Raw genomic sequence first — 15,860 nt, forward strand, 5'->3', positions numbered from 1 at the left:
CCCCACCCTCCTCAGGCTCTGTCCCAAAAACTTCCTGCCGGTGGCAAAGAGGGACCTGGCAACCCTAGTTCCTGTCCATCCAGGTATTGAACATATTTAATCTGCTTAGATCATGCCTGGGCATGCAAATTAGTTCACAAGCAAACTGAACTACATTCAATGAATGATTAAATAGTTACAAGTACACCAGCATGTAATAAATGTTGAGACTGGCTGTAACAAAGGAAGGAAATACCAGTTCCAAATCTGAATACCACAAAGAAGAGTGATACATTAAACAGAGGAGTGGGCCAATAACATGGAATGCAAGATCTGATCAAGGGTTGCAATAATATGAAAGGTATATGAATTAATTAATTATTATTAATTATTAGCAAGCTAGATGTGATAGCAGAACAGATGATGTTGTTTGATACAGAACACATGCCCTGTATCTTCAGTTAAAGCAGAATATGCAGTAGCAGGAACCGAGCTCAACTGAACCTCCTTCCAGAAGCAAAACAAGAGTCTCCGGAGAGCTTGAAGATTTTTAGGACCGTGCATTATAAACACCACTCTCGGTACAACAGATTCTCAGTACAACAAATCCTGCCCAAATTTATAGAGTTTACCAAATCCTCTTTGGTACTTCTTCAAATCCACAACTTTATTCTGGATTTTATTTAAAGCACTGTACTCTTACATTAATCATAAAGGGGGAAAGATGCAACAGAGGCTGCAGGAAAATGATGATTTTCCACGTCGAATGAAAATTTCCACATGACGTCACTATGAAGAGGACACATTTTAAACAACCCCGCTCCCATACCTTCCTCTTGTATTTCCTTTTATTCCTTTTGCTATAATAGGCTCACTAAACTCAATGTAGCATGACTACATGAAGCTGCCTTATACTGAGTCAGAAGGTGGAAATACTTCAGCCACTGAGTACTAACATAAGGAATAACTTATCATGAAACAATCAGTATAGAGGAGGTCAAGGAACACCGAAATGACTTCCAAAGAAAGAAATGAAGGGAAGCAGTTTAAAAAGTAGGGAAAAATGGAATGAGATCAATTAAAAAAAGGCCTGTTAGGTTTATTCTGGTCACAAAATGCCTTTCCTTCTTCAGCTTGAAGTCAAAGCTAAAATTTAACACTTGGGTTTGCCCAGAAGCCTGAATTAGGATTTAATTTCTTGGACTTTGAAGGCTGAGGGCATGTTTTTGTCTTTCCAAACCTGAAATGGATCAAATTAAAGTCTATTTGTTTGAAGATTTGTTTAATCTTATGAGTAGAATACTTGAGACTCTCAAATATATTTGATTCTGAGACTGAGGGTGGGGAGAGAAAAGAAACTGGGTAAACAGAGAATAAGATTATTCATGTCTATAATGCAGCCACAATATGCTGTGCTTTCAGAAATGTGAGCAGAGTGGTGGGAGGGTGCCCTGAGTAGGAACAGGCTCTCTCTTGCCATGTTTCAAGAGAAGTGGTGCCTCCAGGCACAACAAAGCACAGTTGCTCCGTCAATAAAGCATCTTGGCAATGGAACGCATGAGAAATGGGGAAAAGCCTTTCCATTTTCTAAACTGTCACCCGAAGCATGCAGCAAATGTGAAAGAAACAGACCCTTCAAGAGTAAGTGACAAATATTGTAAAGAGAGAATCCATCAAGGCAAATTTCTCAGTGAATGTAGTTTCAGGGTGTAGCCATGTTGGTCTGCCATAGAACAGCTAGATTAAAGTCCGGTAGCACCTTAGAGACCGACAAGATTTTCAGAGTGGTAAGCTGCAGTACTGCAGTCAAAAGCTCTGCTCATGACCTGAGTTCGATCCCAACGGAAAGTTGGTTTCAGGTAGCTGGCTCAAGGTTGACTCAGCCTTCCATCCTTCCGAGGTCGGTCAAATGAGGACCCAGCTTGCTGGGGGTAAAGGGACGATGACTGGGGAAGGCACTGGCAAACCACCCTGTAAACAAAGTCTGCCTAGTAAATGTCGGGATGTGACATCACCCCATGGGTCAGGAATGACCCGGTGCTTGCACAGGGGACCTTTACCTTTTTAAGCTTTTGGGAGTCAATGCTCCCTTCATCAGATAGCTGACAAAGGGAGCTTTGACTTTAAAAAGGGAGCTTTGACTTGTTGTTGGTCTCTAAGGTGCTGCTGCACTAGAATGTAGCTGGTCTTTGGTGACTTCTTTCTGGAGCTGCAATGTACAGGAATGACCACTGGCTGCCTGTCTGCAACACACGTATGAACAAGCAACAAGGCAAAGGTCGGTGTTAATGCCTGCAGTGTGATATGTCATGAGACTCAAATCCACAACTATCTCATACCAGGCGTTACAGAGTAGGAAAAGAAGAGAACAGAAGAGCTGGCTGGATGACTGATTGCTAGGGACCACATTTCTCTATTGTTCCTGCTGCCTGACCCATTTTGCTTTCTCAAAAACAATGCCACAAATTAAAAACACATCCAGAAAAATTGTATAGGTCTCTTACCAACACACTGCCATCGGTCCAGCGGAAGTCATTCTCATACATCTTATCATTTAAGCCAATCCACTGGTAGTCATGGCCAATACCTGTGTGTGTGCGAAAGGAGAACAAGGGAGATATTTTTACTAACTTCTCCATAAAAGGGAATTGTCTTAAAATAAAACATTTTTGCAGACTGAATCAGGCTTCCTGCTTTGTTTTGTGTTTAAAGTCTCACTCAGAAGACAAATGAATGTTTGCAGAGGCTCCCCACCCCCATTTTTGCAGCTTAAGGTATTTATAGCAATGGTTTCCATGGCCTATATTGATCTATAAACTATATTGGTATTTTCCTGTTATCAGATAACTGTATTCTACAAAATGCCAAGTAGTGGCATTTCTTCGGAAGGCCATCTTTAACAGAGTGCTACAATTAAAACTTAAAACTTTGACATGTAAGATGTGTAAGCTCTTCTCCACTGTGAGTTGGAGAATGCAATATGCACACGACCGGGATTCTCCTGTGGATATTCACTGATACAGATAACACTCTGTTTTTCCCAAAATATAAGGATTTCCTTGTACATACTGGAGTCCTGGATGTCTGGATCATGCCAAATATGTGAAACAACCACCAGTTTAAAACAACCTCCCCCCACATTATTTTTATTTATATGTTTGCTAAAAAAGTAGAATATGTTAATAAGGTATAAATAAGACAAGATCATCATGAAAGGCCTATGTTGTTGTTTTAAAAAAATCTAATCATATCTAATCTTCTGCTTGACTTTGTGGAGGCTATGCTGGAATGCACTGTTTTTGTCAAGGATGTATCCTCCTTGGTAACATCAAGCAATTCTCAGGAATATTTATCAATGCACCATTTGGCAGAAAACCAGCAACCTGGAGGCTTCCCAGAAGGCAATGCAAATGTGACACATTTTCTGGAAAGAACATACTGAAGGGATGGACATCTTACCCAAACATTAACATAACTAATTAAGAGTATTTGGAAATGAATGCTAAATACATTAATCTGTAACATTACTCTGGGTTTATTCCCGGGACAGTAACAAATGTCAGCTACTTGAGCCTGACTTATAAGAGAATGTAAAGTGATTGATGGTATTGTGCCTGAGAGGAACAGTATTTGCAGAGTACTTGGAGCTGAGATTGTCTAAACACAAGCCTAAAATAAAAGTGGTCAGAATAAAATGCCTCACTTAGTTTTCTTCTAATGCTTTTTGTTCATGAACAAAATTCTTTAGGGTTGTAAAAGCTTATTTTCTTCAAAGATCATCAGTTTCTCCCCACCCCAGATAATGAGTAAGACAGATGTGGAGCTGGTATGAAAGGAACAAAGAGCTCTTGAGGACAAAAGGTACTCTTTTAAAAGATAAATGATAATACATGTTTCGGAAAGGAATACATTTTTTTAAAAAAAAATTAGAGCCCTGGTGGGTATTTTCTTTACAGCCATGTCATTCCCGTTATGTTGCTGGGATCGAAATGCCACGTACGGTTCACAAAGAGCTGTTCTTCATGAGACAGGATGCTCGTCAGATGGGCTCCCTGGAGACGGCACTCTCTTTCAGCTGCATCCCACGTCCGACGATGGGCAAAGTATTTGTAGCACTGCCCTTGGAACTTATGCCAGCCATAATCACAGGTTTCAGTGTCTGCAACAAACAAGTGCAAAACTCTTACCTAAAACATAGGTTGCATTGGGTATGTTTGTTTTTTCAAAAGAGAAAGGACAAAAGGTGGTTCTCAGGAATGCCTATTGATTGATTCAATGCTGAAAGAAAACCAAACAGAAGCATTCATTGCCAAGATTATATTCAAAGAAACTGAACACGCACGTAATATTTACAATCAATGTGCTTATTTTCAGTAAGCATGCATCATTTGCATTCTTAACTTGGTCTTCACAGTTTTGCTGCTACTTTCGGCAAGTAGCATTGTTTGGCAGAGGGATTTGGAAAAGTGAATTTCACTGGAATCTGGACAGTTAGCATCCTTCGGCACCATGAGGAAGTGACAGAAAACTCTACTGCATCCAGAAGCTCCAACTACAGCGGAGTCCACATAAATAAGGTTGCCAGCTTCCAGGTGGTGGCGGGAGATCTCCCGCTATTACAACTGATCTCCAGGCAATAGAGATCAGCTCCCCTGGAGAAAATGGCTGCCTTGGAAGGTGGACTCTGGCAATATGCCCCATTGAAGTCCCTCCCTTCCCCAAACCCTGTTTTCCTCAGGCTCCACCCCAAAATTTTCCAGGTAATTCCCAACCCAGAGCTGGCAACCCTATACATCAGACAAGGCCCTTCTGTGACACAAAATTGCACAGGAAAAAGACAGCATAAGTGAAGTTGTAAACCTATACATCCCAGCAAGACTGATCCTATGGGCCCACTGTAACTCCTTTAGCTAAAACTGCATACCCTGTGCATGATAATTCAGTGCCACCAATTTCCCAATTAGCTATTATTGAAACATACGATCATAAATGTACTTTCAAGTCTAGATACTCTGATGTATTTACAAGTGACTGGTCAATTGACCATATTAATAAAATTTGATTTGATCATAAATGTACTATTAACAGGACCTTGTAGCCCAACTTCCTGCTCTTGAACACCCTGCCTAAAAAAGCCCTAACCTATTAACCCTGTAATAAAATCACAGTCTATTTTAGTTTTATAGAGATCAATGACTCACCAGCACTAAAGATGCCTGTAAGCTGAGTATCATATACTTCAAATTTATTCAAGCAAGCAATCCTTCATCCAAAACCAAGGGCAACATCCCCATTACTTTAACCAAGCCTGGAAGATTGCCCCCTATTTTTACTCAGCTGATCTGGCCACCTAGATCCTTGCCACAATAACATCTAAATTAGACTATTATAATGCACTCTACATGGGTTTGCCTGAAGACATGAGTCAGCCTGGAGACTCCAGTTGGTACAGAATGCCACAGCTCAGTTATTATCAGGATCTAGACGGAGCATGCATATTACTCCCACTCTGTAGTTACTCAATGGGCTGCCCAGGTCCAGTTCAAGGTACTGACTATCCACCGCTCATGTGGAGGAGTGGGGAATTAAACGTGGTTCTCCAGATTAGAGTCCACTGCTCTTAACTACTACACCACACTGGTAGGGGAAATGGCACCCTCTTCAACTGAAAATATAAAACCCAGTAATTTATCTAATCTCTTTCTGGTGTTAGGGAGACATTTACTGGGTTTTACAGGAAGCAGATGTTTTCTCTTCTTCCACCCAGAAGGCCAAAGAAGCAACCTAGTAAGAACTCCCACCACCACCACTTTGTCTAACCCACCTGGCATTCTACACATGGTGAAAGCAAGAGGCCCAAAACTTTTATTCCCTTCCATAAGGGAAATAACAAGTCTGATGAAGAGTTCTGAAGAACACAAAGGCTTGCACACTGTGTTATTTTGGTTGCTTCTAATAAACATTTCTTCACGGTTTTTATATTAGGATATTGCTTTGACTAACATGGCTAGCTGTAAGCTTTAGGTGGACTGAGGCCTGTATTCAATCTGAATAATGTGGGATATATAACTAAAAAAAGATGGAAGTGAAATTCTTTGACCTAATATTTAAGTATCTTACTCCTTCCCGCCATTCCCTTGATAAAAACATTCTTTGCAATTTTCATTTCAGTGACTGTGGTCTAGAAGAACTGATAACTGAAAATAGCTATGGAAGACAATACTGATCATTGTGTTGTTCAGAGAAGAAATGCTACATCAGCAGAGATTAAGACTAGCCAAACAGTAATTATCAAAATTTTCTCATCCAGGAAATTTTTAGTAACACAAGGGGTTATTTTCTGAAGTCAGCTGTAAAGTTAGAACATTCAATAATGAAATGCACATTGTCTATGTTTACAAGATGGATGGTACTGATAAGATTACACAGAATGGAAGTATTCTCATCAGACAATCATTCAGTTCTACTAAACAGAAATAAATATTCAGCTTGAAACTATGGTTGCCAACCTCCTGGTGGGATTACAATTGGTCTCCAGAGATCAATTCCCCTGGAGAAAATGGCTGCTTTGGAGAGTGGACTCTATGGCATTATACCCCAACAGTAAAAGAGCTTTCCTTCAGTGGAAGAAGACTTCCCAATTCAAGACACTAGTGGAACGAATCTATGGGATCCAAACCTATGAATAGTTGTGTGTGTGTGTGTGTGTGTGTGTGTGTGTGTGTGTTTACGTGCCATCAAGTCACTTCTGACTTATGGTGACCCTGTGAATTAATGTCTTCAAAAGCACCCTGTGGTTAACAGCCTTGTCCAGGTCTTGCAGATTGAGGACACTGGCTTCCTTTATAGAATCAATCCATCTCATGCTGGGTCTTCCTCTTTTCCTGCTGCCTTCAACTTTTCCTAGCATTGTCTTTTCCAGTGACTCGCCTTCTCACAATGTGACCAAAGTACAATAACCTCAGTTTAATCATTTTAGCTCCTAGGGACAGTTCAGGATTGATCTAAAACTCACTTATCTTTCTGGTGTTCCATGGTATCTGTAAGGAGCCCCGTGGCGCAGAGTGGTAAGCTGCAGTACTGCAGTCAAAAGCTCTGCTCACGACTTGAGTTCGATCCCAACGGAAGTTGGTTTCAGGTAGCCGGCTCAAGGTTGACTCAGCCTTCCATCCTTCCGAGGTCGGTAAAATGAGTACCCAGCTTGCAGGGGGTAAAGGGAAGATGACTGGGGAAGGCACTGGCAAACCACCCCGTAAACAAAGTCTGCCTAGTAAACGTCAGGATGTGACGTCACCCCATGGGTCAGGAATGACCCGGTGCTTGCACAGGGGACCTTTACCTTTACCTTTTATGGTATCTTTAAAACTCTCCTCCAACACCAGATTTCAAAAGAATCTTCCTTCCTGCCACATTTCTTCATTGTATAACTTTCTCACCCATACATAGTAATAGGGAATACTGCGGTATGGATTAACTTGATCTTTATCACCAGTGACACATCCTTACACTTAGGAATCTTTTCTAGCTCCTTCATGTCTGCCTTTCCCAATCTCATTTTTCTTCCAATGTCTTGGTTGCAGTCTCCCTTTTGGTTGATGATGGAGCCAAGGAATAGAAGGTCTTGATCAATTTTAATTTCCTCATTGTCAACCTTAAAGTTGAGTATTTCCCCAGTAGTCAGTACTTTTGTTTTTTTTGATGGACTATCCAGTTCAGTGCAGAAAGCTTTTAACCTAATATCATTCTTGACATGGTAGCTTTCTGATGCAAGGGATGGTTTTGTTTCCTTAGGAGCAAGTCAGCTGTGTGATCCTTCATCTTCAGTTCCAGATGGGTTGATTTATATATTCTTTTCTAAAGCATTCTTAGTGTATATACACAATAACATAAACAGAGTATTGTGTTCATCAAAGCATTAAGGAAATTCCCAATTCATAAACCAGTTGATTTCCTGAATAATGTAGATCTAGAAAAATTAACCCAGTACACCCATGTGCATAAAAGTACTTTATTTCCTAATCATAATATCCACGACTTTCATAGCAAGAATGTATAACACAGAAAAAACTGAAATGCTACTTGTCATCCTTACAGCATTTTAAAATCTGTTTTGCTAAATCCAAGAATCATTATGGTATAGAAGTTCATTTTCATTTATGGTTGCTAGACATAATAAAGATGTCATTTCTTTACAACTACAGTGTAGATACAGATTTCTAAATGTTATACTACATTTTATACTTCACAGATTCATAACAGAAGAAAATATCAATTCTTCATGTTAGGGTGGAAAGGGGCTAACGGTTATACCAAATTACTGACAGTGGTTCTTTTGCTTTCTTTTAAAAAAACCCATGGATGAATTTCAATTATTAGAAAGAAATGGGCAAATAATTCAGTCAAATCTACCCAGAAGGCTAAGAGGACAAAACAGCAGATGCAGGAAGACTATCCGGCCCTGTCTGCAATGACAGTGGATGCCGGGAAATGCTCTGGGCCCAGCTGCGGTAGCAGGGTATGCAGGGTATAATGTCGTACAGTCAACTCTACAAAGCAGCTGCTTTCTCCAGGGGAACTTATCTCTGCAGTCTAGAGATCAGTTAGAATTCTGGGAGATTGCCAAGACACACCTGGAGGTTGGAAACCCTATTGCTGGGGCTCCGAACCTGCTCCCCATGGAAATTCTGCCTTGTTCTGTCTCTGCTAATATTCTGGTATCCGGTAAAGCTGGGAATTTTAGTACAGCCCTCAATGGCTAGGTATGTTCTGACAACTTCTCTGACTTTTGATTGTGTTGATTGTTGGCTTACACTCACTCACTCCTTGCAGACAGTCCTGCTTTTATCTATGGGTAATTGTTTCTGTTTGAATGTTACATGATATTATATGTTTATTTTCTTAGGGGCTGTGGGGATTTTATAAAGCTGAAACATGTAATATTAATATTTTAATAGAAAAATAAATAACTATACATAATGCATACCCTGACAACATAGTCCTGCTCAGGAAAAGCTTAGTCTCAAGTTCCCAAGATCATAGAATCATAGAATAACAGAGTTGGAAGGGACCATCAGGGTCATCTAGTCCAACCCCCTGCACAATGCAGGAAGTTCACAACTACCTCCCCCCACACCCCAGTGACCTGCTCCATGCCCAAAAGATGGCAAAAAAACCCATCCAGGATTCCTGGCCAATCTGGCCTGGAGGAAAATTGCTTCCTGACCCCAAAGTGGCAATTGGCATTTCCCTGGGCATATAAGAAAGGGTCATGAAAGCCGAGCACTGACTCAACCCTTCCTGCCCACCTTCTCATGATCTGCCTAAGTTTATAGAATCAGCATTGCTGTCAGATGTCATCTAGCCTCTGCTTTAAAACCTCCAGGGAAGGAGAGCCCACCACTTCCCAAGGAAGCCTGTTCCACTGAAGAACCACTCTAACTGTCAGGAAGTTCTTCCTAATGTTTAGCCCAAAACTCTTGATTTCATTTCAGCCCACTGGTTCTGGTCCAACCTTCTGGGGCAACAGAAAACAACTCAGCACCATCCTCTATATGAAAGCCCTTCAAGTACTTGAAGATGGTTATCATATCACCCCTCAGTCGTCTCCTCTCCAGGCTAAACATACTGAGCTCCTTCAACCTTTCCTCATAGAACTTGGTCTCTAGACCCCTCACCATCTTCATTGCCCTCCTCTGGACACATTCCAGCTTGTCTACATTCTTCATAAATTGTGGTGCCCAAAACTGAACACAATACTCTAGATGAGATCTAACCAGAGCAAAGTGATACCATCACTTCACTTGATTTGGACTCTATACTTCTGTTGATACAGCCCAAAATCACAGATAACTGTCCCTTGGGGCTTGGGATATCTGAAATGCTGAAGCAAGCTTTTAAAGGAAAGATTTGGGTAGAGTCTGCTTTATCTAAATATCTTCTAAAAGAAATATTACTTTCCCAGCACCTCTGAGCTATGGGAACTCTACTAGAAACTGTTTCCAAAGAGAGTTGGTTCTTTTCTCCCCAACCTACAATGACTTCTAGAACAAACTATGTGGCAGAGGCAACAGGAATCACAAACATTTGGACAACAGTCTCCTTTAAAAAACCACACACTTTTACTAATGAATAAATCTTTATTTTGCTTAGGAAACCTGGGGGGGGGGGGGGAGAAGAAACAAACCTTGCCTTAACGATACAGTCCCAGTGAGAGTGGTTACTCACAACTACATCTGTACTATTTTGGCAGCAGGTTCAAATGCACATCTGCATTCGGTAAACATTATAAGCTAAGGAAACACAGACACATAAAAGTGCAATTTTACTTTTTAAAAAGGTTTTTTTAAAAAAATGTGAAATTTTTACAAGTGCCAAAAATGCTACTAGAAAATTAGATCCTTTCAGGTTTATTCTGATTAATAAATCATGCTGGAAAATAAATCAACGCGTAAGGCATAAAATGCTACCAGTAGCCACCCACCTATGCCCTTCCTATGGCAAGGAACACATGTTCCATCTTTTGGGCTTTGCTTTCAATCCACTGGAATCTGGTTCAGCACCAAAAAAATTAGGACTCCTTGCCAAACATCTGTTTGAATAGCCGATGCATTAAAAAAATCTGGAAAAACTGGCACTGAACGTTTTCCTGAAATCCCACACTGCCTTGAGTGGAAGAAATTTCAATTCTGAACTTAAACGAGAAGACTAAATTGAAAAACTGTGGCATGTTCCCATTAACTGTCTCAAAAGCACTCCCAGGTTAGTCATAAAGTGAACATTAAAGCAACCATGGTATTCAGGCTTTTTGGTATTGTAGATTTGTTGGGAGAAATATTTTGAGAAATATACTTCTCCTGTAAAAACACGGTCAAATTCTTGTCTTAAAGAACAGATTTCACAAGAATTTTCCAGGCTATGCCAGACAACTGAAAAACTGAAATGTAATGAAAGCTGGATCTAGTCCTGTGCCTGAGGTTTTAGTATTAACCAAAAGGAAAAGGAAAAGTCCCTTCAGGCTCATGGCTTTTGGTGGGGGGGTTTAAGCGCTTGTGAATTCACAGCCTTTTACCCAGTAGGAGTAGGATGAAAGGCAAGTCTGAAATCTGCTAATATTTATGTAATTATGTCTGGAGGACTCTCTTGTTCTAACTCTGAGAGATTCTAGTTAAAGCTAGATTTTTTAAAAATACTACATCTTGGGGATATGGGGCACAATTTACACCATTTACAATTTGCAGCTCATTCTTTTTGGAAATGTCCTCATTACCTTTGGACAGGACCTAAACCATGATGAAAACTTGTGTTTACCCTGTAACATAATCTCTCTACCTCTGTCTGAGGAAAGTGAAAAGTAATATTAAAACAAGTTTGAAATTATGCTAATAACATCTTCTGTGGTTCATTATGTTAATATGTTTCTTAAGACTCATTTATAACTACAGAAATTGGGGTCCAGACACAAAAGGACACAGTGTGAGCTTTAAGAAAGGATTCTTATTTTATAGATGCCTTTATGAGTTTGTGAATGATAGTTGCTCAGTGTTCTACCACTACATTGCTGTATATTCTCTCATAAAATCCAGACAATTGGCCTCATAAAACACAGAGAATCTAACTGGAGAGAGAGGTCATCTGGCCACATTTCCATTTTTTAAAAAATTACTTTGCTCTTCATGGTTCACCAGTCTGTGAAAGGTTTCTGCAAACCTAAAACTTACCATTCATGTTTTTATTTTCATTTTAGTCTACACTCGTTCAAAGGTATACAACTATCCCAGCAGTCCTGTCCTAACTCATCTGGTGAGAATCCACTGCAAATTAATAAAATTACTTTGCTCTTCATGGTTCACCTGTCTGTGAAAGGTTTTTGCAAACCTAAAACTTACCATTCATGTTTTTATTTTCATTTTAGTCTACACTCGTTCAAAAGTATACAACTATCCCAGCAGTCCTGTCCTAACTCATCTGGTGAGAATCCACTGCAAATTAATAAAGTTCTAAAGCTTGAACGTTTCCATTTAACATTATTTGAAGTAAGGGTGACTTATGAGCCTATATGTGTCAGTGAAGTAAGCCTTTTCTTTGGCATGTTCACCCTAACAAAAAATGTCTACCACTTGCCTAGCCAATTGTACAGGTGGCAGTCCCAGTAGCAGAACCAGCGAGTGAGACGGAAAGAGAGAGAGACTGTGTGTGTGTCCAGGGAAAGTCCATGTAGATGAGTGGGTGCATGTGCTCTCATGCACACACTGCCATACTTTCTGCCTCCCTCTTTCCTCAGAGGACGGCAGGCCTAGGCTTTGCTCCAAATCCCTTAGCCTGAGCCAGCCCCTTGCCTCCATTGCTTTCTCTGTCCAACTACTGGCGATTTCATCCAGTGATGCTTACTTATTTTACATTCTTTAGTTATTTTCAAGAATGTTCAGCCTCAACTTGATCCTCTACCACTGCGATCAATTTAAGGCAGTTTCTTGCACCTTCATTTTTTACCTCATCCAAAGGTTGCACTATTTGACTACACTGGGTTCTTAAGGAACTGAAACCCACAAACATTTGTTTGTTTCTACATTGTACAACAGTAGGGTTGCCAGATTCCTCTTTGCCACCGGCGGGAGGTTTTTGGGGTGGCCTGAGGAGGGCAGGGTTTGGGAGGGACTTCAATGATGTAGAGTCCAACTGCCAAAGCAGCCCTTTTCTCCAGGGGAACTGATCTCTATCAGCTGGAAATCAGTTGTAATCGCAGGAGATCTCCAGCTAATACCTGGAAGTTGGCAACCCTTTACAAGAGAGAGATTGTGCTTTTCTGTGATATAAAATAACTCCCTTCAAAATTATTGCTTGCTTGCTGAAAAAAAAGTTTGCATAGACTGGGTTAGTTTTGAAGGAGTCTTTTTGTTTGTTCATACATTTTACTGTTGTGCTGTTGCCCTAGGGTTGCCAGGCCCCTCTCAGGGCAGGAGATTCCCTCACTCCCAGGCCTCACCATCCCACTACTGATCAGCTGGCTGGCGGGGGGCTTAAGGTAATGAGGGAGACCTAGCCCAGTATTGTAGCCATGCTGACAGTGATGCAGCGATGTCACATTTGGCAAACACTGAAAATGACAGCATCGTATTGCCAGCAATGTCGTGATGGTCTTGTATTTGGGCAAAACTCGTGTGTAAAAACAACTTCTGCCATTGAGATTTTGCCCAGATTAGTATTTGCCATATTGCCAGCAACATGTCTGAAACGTCAGTCTAGGCCTTCCCTGCTGCCAGTAAGCCCCACTTTACCCCCACACACACCAGTTGCAAAGTGGTACCTGGCAACCCTATGTTGTCCTTTTGTAGAAAGGTAAACAAAATCCCCCACCCCAAATAAACCTTCACAATATCATGAGGGAATACAGGAATTTTCTTTTCAAAAAAACAAGGACATAATTTTTTTAATAAACGATTTGAGCAAGAATTTAGGCTGTGACTTGATGGGCTGGAGAAAGTGAAGAGAGAGAATTTTTCCTTTTTCCTAATGTAACTCAGGAACACCCAATGATATTCATGCACAACAGGGTCAAGACAGACAAAATGAAAGGAGGTTAAAAGGTAAAGGTCCCCTGTGCAAGCACCGGGTCATTCCTGACCCATGGGGTGACATCACATCCCGACGTTTCCCAGGCAGACTTTGTTTCCGGGGTGGTTTGCCAGTGCCTTCCCCAGTCATCTTCCCTTTACCCCCGGTAAGCTGGGTACTCATTTTACCGACCTCGGAAGGATGGAAGGCTGAGTCAACCTTGAGCCAGCTACTTGAAAACAACTTCCGTTGGGATCGAACTCAGGATGTGAGCAGAGCTTGGACTGCAGTACTGCAGCTTAACACTCTGCGCCACGGGGCTCTTATCAAAAAGAGGTTAACCATTCATAAAGGACAGATCCATCAATGGCTACCAGCCATTTTGACTCCAGGGAGCCTCCACATACAGAGGATGTAAACTTTTTTATACTAGTGCTAGGAGGCAACATCTGTTTGCTGGCCCTCCAGGGCAACTGATTGACCACTGTGTAAAGTGGGATGCTGAACTAGATGGGCAATTTTTCATGCAATCATGAGGGACAGATACTGGGTTTTAAATAAAATTATATCAAATATTTTCCAAGATGCTATAAAAGGTGCTCTTGGTCCACTAGTGGGCACAATGAACAGCGCCACAAAAGTGGTCTGATCCAGCAGGGCACCTCGCTTTCATTAATCTTTCCACTGGTTTGGATCACGCGATGTACAAGAGGAAACAGAGAGGGACTCAGTACATCTTCACTGGTGCAAGATCTTGTGCAACAATTAACCCTTGCATTCCTATATATGACAGTATCCAGAAACTGGTTTCATAATGCCTTGCACAAGCAAGTGGGGGTACAATAAGCTTGATTTAATGCAAGTGGCTACCATAGTCTTTTTTTGGTGTTTCCGCTTGCACAAGAGCTCCAGCGCAATTATGCTTGCATGAAAAATTGTGCAAAAAGAGAAGCTTTCATAAGGTTTCTAGATTCCCAATAGCCATAGAATAATGTAATTATCTAATTACTTCATTTATAGCTTACCTTTCTTCCCAATGGGGACTCAGTGCAGCTCACATCCTCCTCCTTTCCACTGTGTATGACTGGCCCAAGGTCATCTAGCATGCTTCCAGACATAATGGGGATTCGAGCCTGAGTCTCCCATATCCTAATCAAACACTCTAACCACTACGTCATAGGGGTTCATAAGAACTTCCAGTTTCTTATCCCTCCAGCATATTTACTTTAGCTACTAACATATTGCATTTTAATGCTATTTGGAGGAGGGGGAAAACAGAAAGGGACCAAACTCCACAATCTGACCAATCAGAATACTTCTGCAAATAATTCAGTTTTATGCCATCATTTCTTTCTCCTACATGATTGCATATTTGATTACTCAGTAACTGGAACCAAGTTCAGCATAAATTAAAAATTGGTCTCTCACCTTTTTCACAAAGAGCCCCAACATAACTTGGAAGACAAAGGCAAGTAAATGTGTTGACCCCATCAATGCATGTGGCTCCATTTCTGCAGGGACTTGACTGACATTCATCAACATCTGTCCAAAAAATAATGGTAATGTATTTCAATGGGGAGTTCTTGCATGAAAGAGAAAAGAATATTTTGCACTAGAATCATTTACAAGAAGAACCCATACATAGAAGTTAGGCATTGCAATACTAAGAGTCTAATATTTACTATATTTGATATTTACATCTCAGGAGGGTGAGGGTGTGTGTGTAAAGTGTTGTCCAGTCGAAGCCCTGGTGGGGTTTTCAAGGCGAGTGAAGCAGAGGTGGTTTGCCGTTGCCTTCCTCTGCAGAGTCTTCCTTGGGGGACTCTTTTCCAAGTACTGACCATGCTTAGCTTCCAAGATCTGACAAGATCGGGCTATTCCATGCTGCCTTCCCCCTCCCAGGGTGAGGGAAGTTTTAAGTAAAATCTATATACCTCACTTTTTAAAAATTTATTTTAAGACCACTAGGTCTGTCATCTACAATCTCAATTTCCACCTGTCATAACTTGTAATGTTGGAGTGTTACTGCTCATTCTTCTTTTTAATTTGGATAATTATCTCTGTGAACTGCCCAACTTGCTACAACCTGCAACCATACAAGTGCTACACACATATATGCATTTCATTTCATATATATATTAGCCTGCTAATATCATGCAATGGGAACCAACCATTTATTGCACTTTATAAAACAGAAGCTTCAACAAGTAGGAATGCTGAAGATAGGGGCTAATAGAATAGATGGCCCCAGAATCAATTGCTCAGCCTTACTGAAACCCATCTCTGTCTTCAGCAGTTGACTGGGCTAACTAACTAAGCAAAAGGCCCAA

At 40.9% G+C, this 15,860-nt stretch overlaps 1 protein-coding gene across 1 annotated transcript in view; it reads right to left on the reverse strand.

Moving 5' to 3' along the window:
* The window catches only part of VCAN (versican), a 166,061-nt gene that overhangs the window by 31,846 nt on the left and 118,355 nt on the right, over positions 1-15,860 (reverse strand). Inside the window, exons 10-12 of the mRNA XM_056847925.1 lie at positions 14,959-15,072; positions 3,980-4,138; positions 2,484-2,566 (exon numbers count right to left, since the gene is read on the reverse strand). Coding sequence (XP_056703903.1) covers positions 2,484-2,566; positions 3,980-4,138; positions 14,959-15,072 — 356 coding nt within the window. The remainder of the gene's footprint in view (positions 1-2,483; positions 2,567-3,979; positions 4,139-14,958; positions 15,073-15,860) is intronic.

Source organism: Euleptes europaea, chromosome 4 (assembly GCF_029931775.1).
Source record: "Euleptes europaea isolate rEulEur1 chromosome 4, rEulEur1.hap1, whole genome shotgun sequence".
NCBI lineage: Eukaryota > Metazoa > Chordata > Lepidosauria > Squamata > Sphaerodactylidae > Euleptes > Euleptes europaea.